Genomic DNA, 19,251 nt, shown 5'->3' with positions numbered 1-19,251 from the left:
TATAATTACCTGGGTAAAGACAGTGGGTGCAGAAAAGATGATAAAAGTAGAATAGCCAAGACCCAGGGTGTTTTTCAGGTTTAAAAAAGTGAGGAAAAATAGGAAGATATGGCTGCAAACCAGGATTAGAAAACTGGACGCTAAAGCGATGATGGTGGTCAAGTATGGTTCTGAAGCATGGGCACTTCAAAAGACAAAGGAGAAATTGCAAGAGATTTTCCAGAGAAACTGCCGAAGGACCGTTTTGAGATCCCTAGGACACTTTCTGCGAATAAAGAATGACAGATTACCAAAGATTGTCCTTTTTGGTCAACCGGCTAGGGCTAAACGAATATTAAGTTGTCCTCAGTTTGGGATGAAGAATGTCGTAAGAAAAGATTTGAGGTAAATTGGAACTTCCTGGGAGAGTCTAAAGATGGAGTCTTTGAATGAGTTAGGATGGAGGAGCAGGGTGCGCTGCTGTGTTTGCCTCAGGCGGCTTGATGTTGCAGTAAGTTATTATTAGTAGCAGTAGCAACAATAAAAATATTAGTTTTTTGGTTTTTTCACCTTTAGGTTTCCTATTGCATCAGCTGAAGCATTCTTTTGGATTAATAGCTGAGCCACTTTGAAATTACCGCGCATGGATGCTAAATGGAGAGGAGTAAATCCTTCTTGAGTTGTTGCAGTTACAGCTGCTCCGTGTTCCAATAGCACTGAAGCTACCTGTAAAAGAAGCTTGTTATTTAGTTGTTTTAACAAAAAACACTCTACTAGAACTACTAGTTTCTATCTAACTAAACTTACTCATCTCCCAGATTTTTGAAGCAAACTTTTTATAGATAAAGGATTAAAAATACTTGAAAACTCTGTGTCAGGCTCAAAATATCTAATCAAAAGTTGATAATTTATCAAAGCTTATCTTTTAAAAGTAACATCTTTTAAAGATACTAAGAATTAAAACAGAAGTTGAATATGCCGTTTGTAAAAAGCTTCGAAATTCTGTTTCAGTATATCTTGATATTGAGAAAAAAAAAAGGTAAAAAAGAAATAGTTTGAACTATATAAAGTTTGAATTATATCCAAAAGGGATGGTTTAGATTTACACAGGTAAAAGTTCCTGTAAAGTTTATGAGAAAACTTATAAAAAAAGCTATTAATTGAAGAATATATCCACAATTACATAATTGTGCAGTTAAAAAGGAAATAATTGATAATAAGGCAACTTACAACAGATTAGAATACCAGGTGAAAAGTTAAAGATTATGTTGATGGAAAAATTACATACCTTTATTATGCTACAAAACAAAAAAAAAACTGATTTATTCTATTAAATTGGGGTCGGAACATGGGCATGTCAAGGTCATTAAATAGACGAAAATAGATAAAAATACTTTCCAGAGGAAAAATAAATATTAAAAATTTATACACTATGGTATATATATATATATATACCATGAACTATATATATATATATATATATATATATATATATATATATATATATATATATATATATATATATATATATATATATATATATATATAATACCATATATATATATATATATATATATATATATATATATATATAATACCATATATATATATATATATATATATATATATATATAATACCATATATATATATATATATATATAATACTATAATACCATATATATATATATATATATATATATAATACCATATATATATATATATATATATATATATATATATATATATATATATATAATACCATATATATGAATATATATATATATATATATATATATATATATATATATATATATATCTACCATGGATTATTTTAAAAAAATAGCCACATGGTAAAGATGAATTCTATAATTGTTTAGTTCATTCAGGTTTTTTGCAATGTGTTAATATTTGTGATTTGGTAAAATTTATCATATTTAGTTTACCTATTGTTGAACAAAAAATTCTATTGGAAATAGCCAAATAGGCTATTTCCAAAAAAAAAAAAAAAAAAAACAAGATATATTGATTTTAATTAAATCAACCAACCATCGACTAGGAGGAATACACATACTATTTTGGCGTTGATTAGAAAGTGTGTTTAAACACAATTTTAATTTTTGTTTAGTCAAATCGCTTTCCAAAAAAGTGTTTATATCCAAATGTCATTATTTAGTTAGTCATTTAAAAGAAATTAATCTTTATTTTGCAAAAATATACATGTGATACAAAATAAAGGCTTAATCACTTAATGTGACATAATATACCTGTGACACAAAAACAAAAAAACAAGTACCTTATAATGACCCCTTTCAGCCGCTATGTGAAGAGCAGTGTACCGGTTCTTGGTAATTGCGTCAACCCTTGCACCGTAACGAAGTTGAAGCAAAACAGTTGAATCGAATCCCAAATCTGCAGCTGCGTGCATAACAGCCTAGAAAGGAAAAGAACAATGTTAGATGTTCTAATTGAGCATTTTAACTCGAAAGATAATACTCAAGATGCGTGTCAATTTACTTACAGGAGAGAGAGAGAATACTTTTTTTTAGTCAAATGATCCTAGTTTAGCTATTAAGATATTTCGCTTTAGTTCTTCGGATTCTGGAAACAAAACTTCAGAAAATTCGTACACAAAATATTGGATAAAATATCGTTAAGAGCAGCGACCCTGTTGATGACTTCGTCTATGGTTTGATTCAACATCAAATTACGTATTATATGATATCCCTCACTACCGTGAAAATGCATAAGGGAGGAGGGGTCCTTATAACCAGCCCCATTACTGATTTTCTATAACATTGATTTGCTTTTAATCAGTTTGTCAGTCAGTAGCATTCATTCAGTGAACAACTCTCTGAGTACTTGGAAAGTTACCTATGTGAAAAACCAGTTTCTGGTTATATTTAATTAACGTACTTGAACTGGATTGCTGTTTATTATTACAGTGTTATAACACATTGTTATTAATTAAGTTGAAATAACACATTATTATTTATTGACTATTTTGTGGTTTACTGGATAGCAGCTTTGGATATAAGAGTACGGCAGAATTTTTAGCAGGTCTGAAATTTGATATTTGGCTTCTTATTTCTTATTTTTTATTTATAAGTTAAGTTAGCCAGTTCTGAAGTTTGAAATGAACAAGTTCAAGAAAGGGGACTTGGCGTTGGCAAAATTTAGAAATTACCAGCTTTGGCCAGTAAGAATTGTAGACGTTAACACCCAATCAGAAAAAGCATCAAAGTTTCTAGTTTCCTGTTATGGATCCCATGATCTTCAGACAGTCTTAGAAGTAAATTTAGTTCTCTATGCGGAAAAGTCTAAAGAAGCATCACATAAAACTGAACGGAGCGTGAATAAGGCATTTCAGGAGCTGGAGATTTTCCCGGATATCTACTTACAGTATTTAAAAAAAGCTCCCTCCGCTCAAACTGGCTCAAATTCTGAAAAATCATCGGTAGCTGTTCTTGTTGAAAAGTTAGTTTCTACGGAACAAGAGTTAGCACAAACAAAGCAAAATATGCTCAAGGACATCGGGAAATTGGTCACAGAAAAGGTAGCACAAAAAAATAGTATCAACCCAGGTACTGTTGAACAGATAATATCCCAAGTTTATGATGGATTATCAGTCGAATATAATGGAAAATTTGATAAAATCGGCAAAGTACTTAGGGGTTAAGAGCTCAAATAGAGTCGCTGGAAAATCGTATTGCAAAAATGGAAGATAGACTTGACGAGTATAAACAAGAAGCTCAGCTTGATTCCCTTGTATTCGTAGGGGTCAAACAGGCCCCTGGTGTTGACCTTAAAGTAACAATGCACAATATAATAAAGGACAAAATGGGCTTGAGTGCTCTTATTAGTGATCAAATTCTTTCTATGCAACGTTTTCGCTTACCTACCCTACAGCTCAGATTAGTGATGAAAGTCGAGTTGCCCCTGTGATTGTCAAATTTTCTAATAAAGATGTTGCGCATACTGTCTTTAAAGCGGAGTCTAAGCTAGCGAAATCTGGTGTTTTTGTGAATGAATATCTCACGAAGCAGTGCAAGATTATCCTGGACAGTGCTAGAAATAAGTTCGGAGCAAAGAACGTTTGGTCGGACCAAGGCCGTATTTTTGCTCGCCTACCAGGTGAAGCTTCTTCTAGGAGGCTTCGGAAGGTTGAAGACACCTTCTAGATTAGTATCTTATTTTATTTCTCGTTTGTAGTATTTATCTGTTTATTGTTTTGTCTTCGTTTGTTTGATCTTTTCTTTTTTGTGAGTTATCTTGCTTATCTTCTTTTACAGTTGTTTTGTTTCTGATTCGTCTTGTTGGCCACTCTCCCCCCCCCCCCCTATGGAGAACCTTTTTTTTCTCATTATTATTCCACCTGTCCCCGTATTGCAAAAAAAAAATATTCATATAGGTTAACTTTGCGTTTATAATGATTCGCAAACTGATTATTTACGTATTATATGTCTGATCAGTTGAATGGCATGAATCGGTTGCGACAATTTGAATCTGACCCTTTTCGACTGAATGATATACTTCGCGATGGAATAGCAAATTATTATTTTGCAATTGATTTTGATTGCCAAAGATTGAGTAAATATATTCCAGTTACGTCGTCGTCATGGGAAAAAAGTGAGAATTAACAGCAGGGATTACCGTAGCTACCAACATTATAATCTTGGTTCGTAAACTCATCTTTCTGTTCTTCCCATCTTTTTTTCAACTGTGAAAGAAACACCCAGAGCCTTGGCTATTCTGCTTTTAACATCTTTACTACTCCTACCGTCTTCAATAATAATGCTACCAAGTTAAGTGAAGCTGTCCACCTGATCAATCTTTTCGATACCGAACGTAACTGTTTCATTTCTGTTCGTTTTAAGAATAAATGTCGCTCCTTACTTGCAGTTAAAAAAGGTTATTTGTTTTTTTTTAATTTAAATTCTGAACATTTTTTGAATTGATGCACATTTTTGAATTTTTGCTCACCATACATGAAGAATTTTGTCCGAGTTCTTTAAGACTGACCCTGAATCACAAAGGACGTAGAATAAATAGTTGAAACTACTAAAAATACTTTATCGTGGAGAGCTAGGTAATAGGGGATGAACCCCCTTCTATAAGTAATAATTTCTGTTCGTTTTAGCTTTAATGCTGATTCTTACTTCCAGTTGAAAACACTTTTTATTATTTATTTTCCCATTGTTTTTATAAATAATACTAGACAATCCTGCACCCCCTTCATAGAAATTCTTTTCCCTCATGATAAATTCCTCCATGGAAAGATCCTCCCGCGTAACCCCATCCCCCAGACCTACTCCCACCCAACAACACGAAAAAGTTCCCATGAAAACGTCTGTACACTTCCTCATAACCATTACTATATGTCAACAATGGTCCAAGTTAGGGCCTTAAAGCCCCTTCTCGGGGTTGTGGGGGATTGAGTCGTTCCCAAATAGATGGTTATTAGGTATTTTTACTATGTTGAACAAAATGGCTATTTCAAAATTTTGAGCAGGTGACTTTGGGAGAAATTGAGCATAGGAGGGGACCTAGGCACCCTCCCATTTTTTGGTCACTCAAAAAGGGCACTATATCTTTTAATTTCCGCTAGAGTGAGCCCTCTTGCGATATTCAAGGACCACTGGGTCGATACGATCATCCCTGGGAAAAAAAACAACAAAAAACAAGAGCTAAGAGCTCATATGACACGTGACGAGGCAAGAAGAGCTAAGAGCCAAGAGCTCATATGGTATGAGCTCTAACAAAATTCTAAGAATCAATAGATTGATTTCAAAAGAAAACCAGAGGCTTAATGCGGGTCAAGATTTAAAATAAGAGCTCTGAGTCACAATGTCCTTCTAAATATCAAAATTTATTACGATCCGTCAAAATTTGTTACGATTATGTCAGTCACGTATCTTAGACAGGTTTTTATTCTTCCCATCCAGTTTCATCATGATCTCTCCGCTTTAAGTATTTTTTAAGATTTCCAGTCCCCCCCCCCATTTTACCCTGGATCCGGTTGATATTTAAAATAAGAGATCTGAGTTACGAGGTCCTTCTAAATATGAAGTTTCATGAAGATCCGATCACTCCTTCTTAAGTTAAAAATACGTCATTTTTCTAATTTTTCAGAATTTACCCCCCCCCCCCCTATTAGAGCGGATCCATTCCAATTATGTCAATCATGTATCTAAGACTTCTGCTTATTTTTCCCACCAAGTGTCATCCCGATCCCTCCAATCTAAGCGTTTTCCATGATTTTAGGCCCCCCAAACTCCCCCCATTGTCACCAGATCCGGTCGGGATTTAAAATAAGACCTTTGAGACACGATACCCTTCTAAATGTTAAATTTTATTGGGATCCGATGACCCATTCGTAAGTTAAAATACCTCATTTTTCTAATTTTTCAGAATTAACCCCCCCCCCCCAACTACCCCAAAGAGAGCGGTTCCATTCCGGTTATGTCAATCATGTATCTAGGACTTGTTCTTATTTTTCCCACCAAGTTTCATCCCGATCCCTCCACTCTGAGTGTTTTCCAAGATTTTAGGTTGCCCCCTCCCAACTCTCCTCAATGTGACCAGATCCAGTCGGGATTTAAAATAACAGCCCTGAGACACGATATTCTTCCAAACATCAAATTTCATTAAGATCTGATCAACCGTACGTAAGTTAAAAATACTTCATTTTTTCTATTTTTTCCAAATTAACCGGCCCCCCACTCCCCCACCCCAGATGGTCAAATCGGAAAAAAGACTATTTCTAATTTAATATGGTACAGTCCCTGATAAGCCTGCCAAATTTCATAGTCCTAGCTTACCTGGAGGTGCCTAAAGTAGCAGAACCGGGGCCGACAGACCGACCGACAGGTCGGTCTTTTGCATATTAATACGTCTATGTGAGTTCATTCCTGCTCGTAATTATTTAGGTGAAAATTATATACTTGAAATTTTCACCTAAATAATTAAAATTTTCACCTAAATAATTACGAGCAGGAATGAACTCACTTAGACGTATTAATATGCAACTCCCGGTAAGGCTGAAATCAGCGAAATTTTCAAGACCAACATTTGGAACGACATAATTAATAAGTAAATCCCTATCAAAGCTTTTGAATCACAGGCCAAATTCAAATAAAATTAAAGTGTTAGGGTAACGTCATCCTTCCTATGGTGGGTTTGTTTTGGCAATGAAGTACATGTTAACTTACATTTGAATTTTCTTTTCAATGAATAAGAAAAAAAATTGTTCTAGAAATTGACTTCCTCCCTCTTCCCTTTCCATGAAAGTAAACACAAGAATATTATTTTTCATTTTCCACTCCATATTAGTCCAAAATTAGACAGAGGTCACTCAGCCTTGATATGTTACTGATTTGACGAGAGTTGGGCTGAATGTGGTCGATTTGAATGGGGGTTGACTCAGACATGTTTGGGTTAAATGGCGGATGAGCTGAATGAGGATTTAGCAAAGTGAGAGTTGAATTGTGCAGAAGGTGAGTAGAATGGGGGTTGAGTTGCACCAAGGATTTAATTATATGGAGTTTGAGCTGATTTAGGATTGAGCTGAATTTGGTAGAGTTGCACAGACGTAGAGTTGATTGAGTGTTGAGTTCCTCAAGGATTAAGTTTTACCACGTTCAGTTACACGAGGGCTCAATTAGACGGAAGTTGAGTTGCACAAGAGTTCAGTTGTGTGAAAGTCCATTTAAACGAGGGGTGTAGCTTGAAGAGGGTTCAGCTAAGCGGGGGTTCAGTTGCACGAGGATTCAATTGTATAGGGGCTCGGTTGCGTAACTGTGAAGTAATAAAGGGGTTCATTTGCTCCTGCGGTCAGATGGCCGAGGGTTCCATCGCAGTTGCGGTGGAACCTGTAAAGTATTGTTTTCAGAAAATATTTTCTATTAACATAAAAAAAACTAGAGGATGACTCAAAAATAAACCCCATGTTAATGGCCGTTTAAGCCTTCTTCAGGTGAATACACGATGAATTTTGAGAAGAAAGGCACTCCTAACGAGCTGTGGGAATTTCGCACCAACGGATGGTTTTTCATTGTTTTTTAACTTATCACATTGTTTGGCATTCGTAAATTGAGATTCAAATATCTAATTTTACGATAAGTCTGTAATATCCTTCTGCAAATTTTGTAAAATCTGTATTTTGTAAATGTTCGTTAAGTTTTGCAAGATCTTGAAAATCTGAGGGAAAGGTATATTCGTCTATAAACGACCCAAACCAGAACCGATTTATTAAACATTTCGTGGTAACCAGCTGTAGTAAGGAGCAACCCAGTTCAATAGTAACCGAAACTCTAAAAAAGGAATTTTTATAACAATAGTTACATCAAAAGAATCAAATTTTAATGCTGATTTTAAATATATGTATTTTTCATTAAGTTTAGACTTACCCATCAAAAGTTATAAGCCTGAGACAATTTGCCTTATTTTAGAAAATAGAGGAAACACCCCTTACAAGTAATAGAATAAACCATCAGATTCAGCGTATAAGAGAACCCTACAGTACAAGTTTTAGGTTCCTACCAACGAAATTGTGAAATTTTGCATTTTTTCCCACATGACAGATCACGGATGCGTGTTTATTTGTTTGTTGTTTTTTTTCAAGGGTGACCGTATCTACCCAATGGTCCTAGAATGTCACGAGAGGGCTCATTCTAACGAAAATTAAAAGTTCTAGTGCCCTTTTTAAGTAGCCAAAAAAAATTTAGGGCGCCTAGGCCCCCTCTCAAGTTCATTTTCCCCAAAGTCACCGGATCAAAATTCAGATATAAGTATTTTATTCAGCATAGCAAACACTTAATTAGTCTTATAAAATTTTAAACTAAATTAAAAATTAGTTAATTAGTAAGTCGTCTTTGGGGACGACTTACTCCCCCGTAGTTCCTGTGGGAGGGGTTGCAAGTTACAAATTTTGACCAGTGTTTACATATAGTAATGGTTATTGGGAAGTGTGCAGACGCTTTCAGGGGGATTTTTTGGTTGGGGGGAGGGATTACGCAGGGGGAACTTTCCCTGGAGGAATTTGTCATGGGGGAAGAATATTTCAATGAAGGGGGTGCAGGATTTTTTAGCAATATAAAAAAAAAATGAAAAAATAAATATAATTTTTTTTTCAACTTAAAGTAAGGAGCAGCATTGAAACTTAAAACGGACAGAAATTATGACGAATATGACGGGTTCACTTCCTCCTAATACCTTGATCTTTACTCAAAAGTAATTTTATTAATTTTAACTATTTATTCTACAGCCTTTGTGATTCAGGGGTCATTCTTAAGGAATTGGGACAAAATTAAAGCGTTAGTGTAAAGAGCAATGTACTAAGGAGAGGGTGACTTCCCTCATATACGTAATACAAACATGCAAATTTAGAGGTTTGTTACGTAAGCTAATTTGTAAGTTACGTATATTTTTACTAGTAAAAAGGTTCGTAAAAAATTAAAAGTTCTAGTTACCTCTTTAAATAATACAAAAATTGGAGGGTAACTAGGCCTACTCCCCCGCTCCTTTTTTCTCAAAATTGTCTTTTCAAAACTATGAGAGCCATTTAGCCATAAAAATAAATTATTATGCAAATTTCATTTTAATTATTCATGTGCGGAGAGCCAAAATCAAAACATGCATTAATTAAAAAACCTTCAGAAATTCAATAAAAAATCATTTTTTTTTAACTGAAAGTAAGGAGCAAAATTAAAAATTAAAACAAACAGAAATTATTCCGTATATGAAAGGAGCTGTTACACTTGAGAGAAAGAGTCAAACTTTAGCGTTGATATATACTACCTGACAAAATACTACGTTGACAACATGACATATACTAACATCTGAGCTGATCTAGTAATTTCAATTGTTTGGTTCAACTGAATTGAAAATTTTGGGCTGTCTTTAGTTCTTGTAAGAAGTTACACTAGTTGGTCCTTGTTAATATCAGAAATCTTATTCGAGAAAGTGCGTTTGACAAAGAAATCTTTTGAACATCATTGGCATATTTACTTTCATCTAGTATTTTCTACCATTATTTTTTACATATAGCAGCGGGCAATACAAGATCTTCTCCAATGGTGATTACATTTTATTCTTATAAATAAGGTTTCAACTTCATATAACGTTAGTAAATATTTTTAATTAATGGTCATAAAATTTTCAAAAAATTCTTTTGCTTTCTATAGAGATTTATACGGTCTTTCTAAATACTATTTAGACTTATTGACATGAAAACATGCCATGATTCAAGATTTATTAAAAAATTTTTTAAGATTTTCATAATATCTGGAGCCTATAATTTATTGCTGGTCAAACAAAGAGGTTCTTCATTACCGTCACAATAATAACAAGAGCTAAGAGCTCATATGGCACTTGTGACGAGGTCGGAAGAGCCGAGAGCTCATATGGTACGAGGTCGGAAGAGCCAAGAGCTCATTTGGACGAGGTCGGAAGAGCCGAGAGCTCATATGGTACGAGGTCGGAAGAACCAAGAGCCAAGAGCTCATTTGGCACTTGTGAGAAGGTCAGAACCTAAAGTTAAACTTTATAGCACAAGATCCTTCTAAATATCAAATTTCATTAAGATCTGGTCACCCTTTCGTAAGTTACAAATACCTCAATTTTCAAAATTACCTCCCCCCTCCCAATTCCACCAAAGAGAGCAGATCCGGTCCAGTTATGTCAGTCACGTATCTTAGACAGGTTTCTATTCTTCCCATCCAGTTTCATACTGATCTCACCGCTTTAAGTATTTTCTAAGATTTCCGGTCCCCCCAACTGCCCCCCCCCCCCCCAATTACGTTTGATCCGGTTGAGATTTAAAATAAGATATCAGAGTTACGAGGTCCTTCTAAATATGAAGTTTCATGAAGATCCGATCACTCCTTCGTAAGTTAAAAATACGTTATTTTTCTTATTTTTCAGAATTACCCCCCCCCCCCAATTGAGCGGATCCGTTCCAATTATGTAAATTACGTATGCAAGACTTTTGCTTATTTTTCCAACCAAGTTTCATCCCAATCCCTCCAATCTAAGCGTTTCCCATCATTTTAGGTCTCCCCACCCCAAACTTCCCCCAATGTCACCAGATCCGGTCAGGATTTAAAATAAGAGCTTTGAGCCACGATATCCTTCTAAAAATCAAATTTCATGGAGATCCAATCACCCGTTCGTAAGTTAAAAATACCTCATTTTTTCTAATTTTTCAGAATTAACCCCCCCCCCCCCCAACTACCCAAAAGAGAGCGGATCCGTTCCGTTTATGTCAATCATCTATCTAGGACTTGTGTTTATTTTTCCCACCATGTTTCATCCCGATCCTTCCACTCTAAGTGTTTTCCAAGTTTTAGGTTCCCCCTCCCAACTCCCCGCCCCCATCACAAGATCTGGTCGGGATTTAAAATAAGAGCTCTAAGACACGATATCCTTCTAAACATCAAATTTCATTGAGATCCGATCACCCGTTCGCAAGTTGAAAATACCTCATTTTTCTAATTTTTAAGACTTACTCCCCCCCCCCCAACTACCCCAAAGAGAACAAATAAGTTCCGATTATGTCAATCATGTATCTAGGACTTGCGCTTATTTTTCCCATCAAGTTTCATCCCGATCCCTCTACTCTAAGTGTTTTCCAAGATTTTAGGTTTCCCCCCTCCAACTCCCCCCAATGTCATCAGACCCAGTCGGGATTTAAAATAAGAGCTCTGAGACACAATATCATTCCAAACATCAAATTTCATTAAGATCCAATCACCCGCTCATAAGTTAAAAATACTTCATTTTTTCTATTTTTCCGAAGGCCCCTACTCCCCCCCCCCCCAGATGGTCAAATCGGGAAAACGACTATTTCTAATTTAATCTGGTCCGGTCCCTAATACGCTTGCCAAATTTCATCGTCCTAGCTTACCTGGAAGTGCCTAAAGTAGCAAAACCGGGACTTTAGGTTTTCCCCCTCCGACTCCCCCCAATGTCATCAGATCCGGTCGGGATTTAAAATAAGAGCTCTAAGACACAATATCATTCCAAACATGAAATTTCATTAAGATCCAAATACCCGCTGAGTTAAAAATACTTCATTTTTTCTATTTTTTGCGAATTAACCGGGCCCCCACTCCCCCCCAGATGGTCAAATCGGGAAAACGACTATTTCTAATTTAATCTGGTGCGGTCCCTGATACGCTTGCCAAATTTCATCGTCCTAGCTTACCTTGAAGTGCCTAAAGTAGCAAAACCGGGACAGACAGACCGACAGACCGACAGACAGACAGACAGACAGACCGACAGAATTGGCGACTGCTATATGTCACTTGGTTAATACCAAGTGCCATAAAAATGTAAAGAAAAATTGAATAACTTACTCTTTTTCGTACATTAGATTTTTTTTTTCTCAATAAGCCTACTTTATCTTGCCTGAGCAGCGTTTATAGCATTATTATTTGCGTCACTGCCATTCTTGTATAAGTTGAGCCATTTATCATTGGCTAAAAATTATTATGATCCGAAAATCAAATAAGTATATATAATAACTTGTTGTATACAATAATTGATCATTAGTGAATAAAAATAAATTAATCTATTTTTTACGGTGTTTTACGTGAGTTAAGGTAAAAAAAAGTCGGAGCTTTGAAAAACAATTTTTACAGTGCCAAACGCTATCACAAAGAACATAACCCAGTGTGCACGCGAGGACAGAGTCGCGAGTACAGTATAGCCCTGTTTTATTAAGAAAGCCTCATTCTGATTCAATCCTCACTTTCTAAGTTTTATTAAGGAATGAATGGAAATGATTCCCTTCCTACCCAACCAAGTTAAGAAAAGAGTTAAGAAGAGCTTCTTACAGTAGCAAGTTTTTATCATCCCTCAACTTGGTTACAGAAAAAAAAAAAAAAAAAAAAAAAAAAAAAAAAACAAAAAAAAAAAAAAAAAACAATTGAACTAATATATTTTGAATCCTAGCTTCATTTAAAACTAAACATGCGTCCAATCTCTACTATATTTTTATTTAAAATTTTCAATTACCAAATTTTTATGTTGACCTTTTTGAAAAAATATTTTCCCATTTTTTATTCAACCGTATTACGATTATATGTGTAGGAACAATAACCACACTTTTTTTTAAAGAAAAAAAAAAGAATTTTCATGGACAACATTTCAAATTTGTAAGGCTTGGGCGCTTAAAATAAATTTTTAGTGTAGCAGTGTAAAAGCATGACGAATGATATTTAATTGCCTTGTTTGTTTACAACTAGCCAAATAACGACAATGACCACACTGGCTTTTCATCATAAAACCGGACAACAGGTTAAGCAGTGGGAAATTTCTGAGACAGGGAAACTTGCTCACATCTCAGATTAATATTTCAACCTTATATCCATGGGCCGTTGACAGAAAAACACAGATAAATGAATTAGAATTTATAGTGACATGCAAATTTTACAAATAAAACCGAAAATTACTATTAATGATTATTAAACATTTTTTAAAAGCCGCTTTTTAGTTTAATTTAAGTATTGCTGTAATGTGTTTATGTATTATTCTGAGGACGGGCCATGGGTATATGGCCGAAATATTCATTTGAGATATGAGTAAGTTTCACTGTCTTAGAAATTCCCTATTGTTTTACCTGTTGCTTGTTCTTAAGCCCAAGAACCTATAAGAGACCTGACACAAAAAAGAAAGCAGCTGAAGCATATACTTTTTCGCGGTGGACTGCAGAAAAAAGGGATTGTCCCCTTCGCTGAAACAGAAATTCTGAGTTTCCGTAACCCCCATCCGAAAAAAAAAACTTCCTAAAATTTTCAGATTTCAAGCCGTGAGGTAAAACAGGTTATACACACCAAACTACGTGTAAGATTCGTAACCGTGTACTATTTCTGTAATGAGATATCTCACATGCCTTTAGGATTCCGGCACAAGACGTAAAAAATAACAAAGTATACTCTCTTTGAGCATCTGGAAACCTATTAACTCTAATTGTAAGTGCTCTGGAAAAACCAATACCCGCAGTGTAGCGTTATGTGACTATTTTCAGATTAGGGATTAGATAGGTGTCATGTGTGCTTACAAAGAAATATGGGGTTTTCTATTAATCCTTTTTGCTGACTCACAAAAATAAAAACTTCACTTTAAAAACCGCAACATGAGTTTTTCGAACAAAAGCAAATCTGCCGACTCCAAAGAGGGGCTCGAAATACGATATTCACAAAAATATGGCCGTCTTCAAAAATCTAAAAAACTACGTTAATCTGCCTCTTTATAATTATCATCTGAGCTAAAAAACACTTGAAAACATCATAAATAATTGGACAAACCTCATTGTTTAAAATATGCTTGCATGGAAGTTGTCCTATATCTTCGACATCTTCGGGCATTCTTGATATCTTTAACATCTTCGAGCATAAACTACAATCCCGTTTCTCCTGCAAACCAGAATTTTCCAAGTCAGCTACAATTTCTTTGACTAGAAGAGATGAAGAATAAAAAAACAAAGAAAACAAATTTATGAAAAAAAAAACATACTGATTCTTTCTTTTGTTAATTTGATTTGGACTCAATGGAATCAAAAAAAAAAAACATTTAAGGAACAGAAAAGGGAGGAAAAACAAATTTCAACCGAAAGAGGGAGATAACCTCGAAAAAAAAAAACACACCTATGACTGTATCAAAGAGAGAGAAACAAAACCAGAAAACATAGCAAATTCAAAACTTAAAATTGGAACAAAACTAGCTAAATTTTGAACTATAAACCGGAAATCCAAAAGGATCTTTTTCACTTTATCTCGTTATATCTGGCTTTTTAATTCCTAAAACTTGCTTTAAAAAACGTGGCATTAGATATAAGACATTATCAGTGGTAAGAAAAAAGTTCAGCCTTTTATACTGATCATACAATGACTAACAAGATTTCTTCATATGAGCTTTATTTGTCACATTGAGAATTAAGGTGAACAGAAATTATTTAGTATGCGAGGGGAATGCTACCTCTTCTTCCTCTTCACAGAAAAATTTAAGTAGCACTTAAATGAATATAGATTATTCCCTATATAAGGGAGGCTGCCCCCTTCCAACTTAATCTTCTCCCTTTTCACAAAAGTTTAGCGTTTTGCTCCGAATGCCTTAAAAATGACTGTTTAAAAGAGGATAATAGGAAATTGATGAACAGTGTTTTTCATAATGACTCAGGAATGGAAGAGATTGTTGAAGCCGATTTCCTTTCACAATGATTCAGAAATGGAAGAGCTTGTTGATGCCGATTTCTATAACAAATGTATCAGGAGGCAATGAGTAAATAAACATACGCAATTACACATCAACAACACTTGCTGCACCCACAGATGCTTTCAGGGAAGCGCTATAAACCTATTTTCAAAGGATTTTGCTTGGAATTAGTATACCTTACTCCAAATATAATAAAAACCAGAAATTCGGTTGTAGTAAATGTAGGAAAAAAGGCTTCCTCAAGCACAATGCATGACGACACGAGGAAAAAGAAATGCTGTTTCAAAGTCAAAAAGAAAGGAAATTAGTACGAGCAATGCTAAAAACTAGAATTTCTCACCGTCTGATGTCTTAAGCCCATACAATACCTGAAAGAATTATCCTCTCGTCTATTATAGACGAGAGAGAGAGTGGACAATCTACTCGGAGTTGATTGGGCAGTCTTGCATTCCTTGTAGAGCTTGGACAAGAGATCCGAATAAACGATATAAAACTGATAGCCGATACCTACTTTCCTGGAAATCTCCGTAAAATCATTCAGATTCCTCCAATTCGCAAGTTTTACGAAGTTAAAAACACACACTCGTGAATTAACCTGAGAGAGAACCTCCAACAGGTTGAACCCAACCCACCTGGAATTAGCATGAGAGGGTTGACTCTAGTTCAGCATTGTCGAGTGATAGCCATGAGAGGAAAATTTTCAAGTAAGTCAACCCGTAGTCAACCTGCGTGTGTTCCCCAGCGAGAACCTCCAACAGGTACGACTCTAGTTCGGCATTTGTGAAGGGACACACATGCACGGAAAGGTGTAGCATAAATGGCAGACAGTAACAACGGCAATCAAAGGGATAAAATTAACCCTTGACTGGGCTGCCCACTTAATTCAACAATCTGTCTTGGCTTTTTTCTACAATTGGCCATGACTTTGACTTTTCCCACAACTATTCCCTCTTTTTTAAATTCAAAAATCAACGGCGACTGACGTCATGTTTTCGACTGACGAAATTACAGACCGGGACATCGGACACAAACGACGACCGGGACACCGGCACAAAGGGAATATAAATGACGACCGGGACACTCAAAGAGAAAGCGACCGGGACACAAGGAATGTTCGATTAGCAATCACCATCAACAAAGCACCGGGACACAGGGAGTATAAATGACGACCAGGACATAAGTAAAAAAAAAAACTAAAAAAACTAAAAAAAGGTAAAAACTAAAAAAAAACTAAAAAGAAAAAAAACTAAAAACTAATAAAAAAAACTAAAAAAGGAAAAAGAAGAAAAACAGAAATAAAAATGAAAAATAAAGGAGAAAAAAAAAAAAAAAAAAAACTAAAAAAAAAACTAAAAAAAAATAAAAAAAAATAAAAAAAAAGAAAAAAACAAAAAAAAAGTAAAAACCAAAAAAAAAAAAACTAAAAAGAAAAAAAGGGGAAAAATACAAAAATTTATTTCATCTCATACCATTTCAAAAACGAATGTATATACAGACCGGGACACCGGGATACAAATGAAGACCGGGACACAGGGAATATAAATGACGACCGGAACACAGGGACACAACTACAACGGGGACGCCAGGGGGCACAGGGGGATATATAAATGACGACGGGGACACAGGGAATGTTCGATTAGCAATCACCATCAACACAGCTCAAGGGCAATCATTAGAATCATGAAGTATAACTAAAAAAAAAAAACAAAAAAAAGGTAAAAAACTAATAACTAAAAAAAAAAGACCAATTCAAAAACGAATGTATATACAAACCGGGACACTGGGACACAAATGACGACCGGGACACCGGGACACAAAGAATATAAATGACGCCTGGGACACTCAAAGAGAAATTACAGACTGGGACACCGGGACACAAATGATGACCGGGACACAGGGGATATAAATGACGACCGGGACACAGGGACACAACTACAACGGGGACGCCGGGGGGCATAGGGGGATATATAAATGACGACGGCGACACGGAATGGTCGATTAGCAATCACCATCAACAAAACTCAAGGGCAATCATTAGAATCATGAGGTATAGATCTGAATACGGATTGTTTTCCCATGGACCATTATATGTTGCATGTTCAAGAGTCGGTAAACCTGACAATTTATTTATATGCACAGACAATGGGACAGCGAAGAATGTTGTATATTCGCAAGTTTTACGTAGTTAAAAACGTATATATATATATATATATATATATATATATATATATATATATATATATATATATATATATATATATATATATATATATATATATATATATATATATATATATATATATATATATATATATATATATATATATATATATATATATATATATATATATATATATATATATATATATATATATATATATATATATATATATATATATATATATATATATATATATATATATATATATATATATATATATATATATATATATATATATATATATATATATATATATATATATATATATATATATATATATATATATATATATTTTCTGATTGAGGCATCCTTATTGTTTCAAGAAGCATTCAGCTTATCGGTAGAACATAAAGAACGCCGAAGCTTTATATAAATATTACAAGGTTCACTCCAATTAATAAGCAATTCCTATGAGCTCTTAAATTGTGCAGAAACTTTCAAAATATCCAACACCCTCGGAAAAATGGTTTTGGGCGTAAATAACTCCTGGAACTATTTTAACTGATTCTGCTATTCCACTTCTGGGGGATGCAGATTGTAAGGGCGTTAACTAATAGTTCGATAGAACAAAAAAAAGAGAACATATCCAGGTCTACCTTGTCATTTTATTTTACAAATTACGCATTTACAGAATCTGAGGTGATTGCTTCAGACGCGGAAATAACCCTGTCACACGCCTTTGTACAATCTACTTGCAGGATGTCAAAGCGGCTAAAACTTAAGTTTCAGATTGTAGAGAAGAGCATTCACGTTTTTTTTAAGATAAGCAATACATATATTCATCAAATTTTATACAAGTGCCAAAATAAACACCAATGCTCAGGGTTGCCACTCGAATATTACTAATAGTACTAATCAGAGACGCCAAAAAGTACTACTTTGAGAGAAAAGTATGACCTTTCTAAAATTTTAGAACATGTTGCGCGAAGCGCAATACACACCCATGATTCCGTAGATTTCTCTTTGGTTTGATACTGAGTAGGAGAATTTTGTTTGTTTTGCTGGTGTTTGAAATTGATTCATCAATAAAAACTCTGCTTGAGAATGGGCATCCGAGGTCATTTCTAAATTGTCACATCCAACAAAACAGCGTTTAGGAATTACGAAAATAATCTTTCAGCATTTTCTAAAAAGAGCCTGGAATTCCTCGAAGATGAGTCTGATTCAAAATAGAACAACTGGTCATAACAAGGCTAAAAGCCTGAAAATCAAGGTTTTCAGCCCCCTATTCAATGCATTCATTTACAACCATGCCTTTTTATTGATATTAAGACCATTGCTATCTATCTATATTAATCTTTCAAGAGCTAAATTCTTACTCCAAATGCATGACATTAGCTTTTTCACCAGTTGCATGTCCCATGAAAGACGTGACCAGATGGAGGCTCAAAACTTGATCTCTTAAAGAGGACCAAAACACACTCTAATCTGTAGCTCTTTTATTCCTTAAGTGCTTGTAGTTTTGTTGTATTCAAGAACAAAGTAAGCTTCACCCATGTCCTTCAAAAGATTCTGTTTACAGTGTGGATGAAGTGCATCAATTATTATGTACATAGCTTTCTTCACACTCATCAACATCCTGGGCAGTTTTTTACCAAGAACATGGCTTAGAAGACATCAATGACTCCATCACTTGAAGCTGTAGACATAGAAGCTTGCAAGGAATTGAGTACCCATTTGATTTCTGCTTTCTATGCACCATCTTTGTTGCAAAACATCTCAAGAGTTTTACTCCCACTGCTAGCTGCTGACTCTTCTCATTAGGACTGCTGCCTAACAGATCCACACAACCATAATTGTAATAGATTGACTTGGATTGCAACCTCTTTCTTGTGCT

The 19,251-nt window shown here is 34.8% G+C and overlaps 1 protein-coding gene across 3 annotated transcripts in view; it reads right to left on the bottom strand.

Annotated features, from left to right (window-relative positions):
• The window catches only part of LOC136033551 (ankyrin-3-like), a 127,054-nt gene that overhangs the window by 14,262 nt on the left and 93,541 nt on the right, over positions 1-19,251 (bottom strand). For all 3 annotated transcript variants that reach the window (XM_065714300.1, XM_065714297.1, XM_065714299.1), the window contains 3 exons: positions 14,287-14,435; positions 2,274-2,411; positions 550-705 (listed from right to left, as the gene is read on the bottom strand). In XM_065714300.1, the coding sequence (XP_065570372.1) occupies positions 550-705; positions 2,274-2,411; positions 14,287-14,435 (443 nt within the window). The remainder of the gene's footprint in view (positions 1-549; positions 706-2,273; positions 2,412-14,286; positions 14,436-19,251) is intronic.

This window comes from Artemia franciscana, chromosome 12, assembly GCF_032884065.1.
Source record: "Artemia franciscana chromosome 12, ASM3288406v1, whole genome shotgun sequence".
In the NCBI taxonomy this organism is placed as follows: domain Eukaryota; kingdom Metazoa; phylum Arthropoda; class Branchiopoda; order Anostraca; family Artemiidae; genus Artemia; species Artemia franciscana.
Note: the sequence above shows the minus strand (reverse complement) of the source record. Positions and strands in the feature narration are given on the sequence as shown.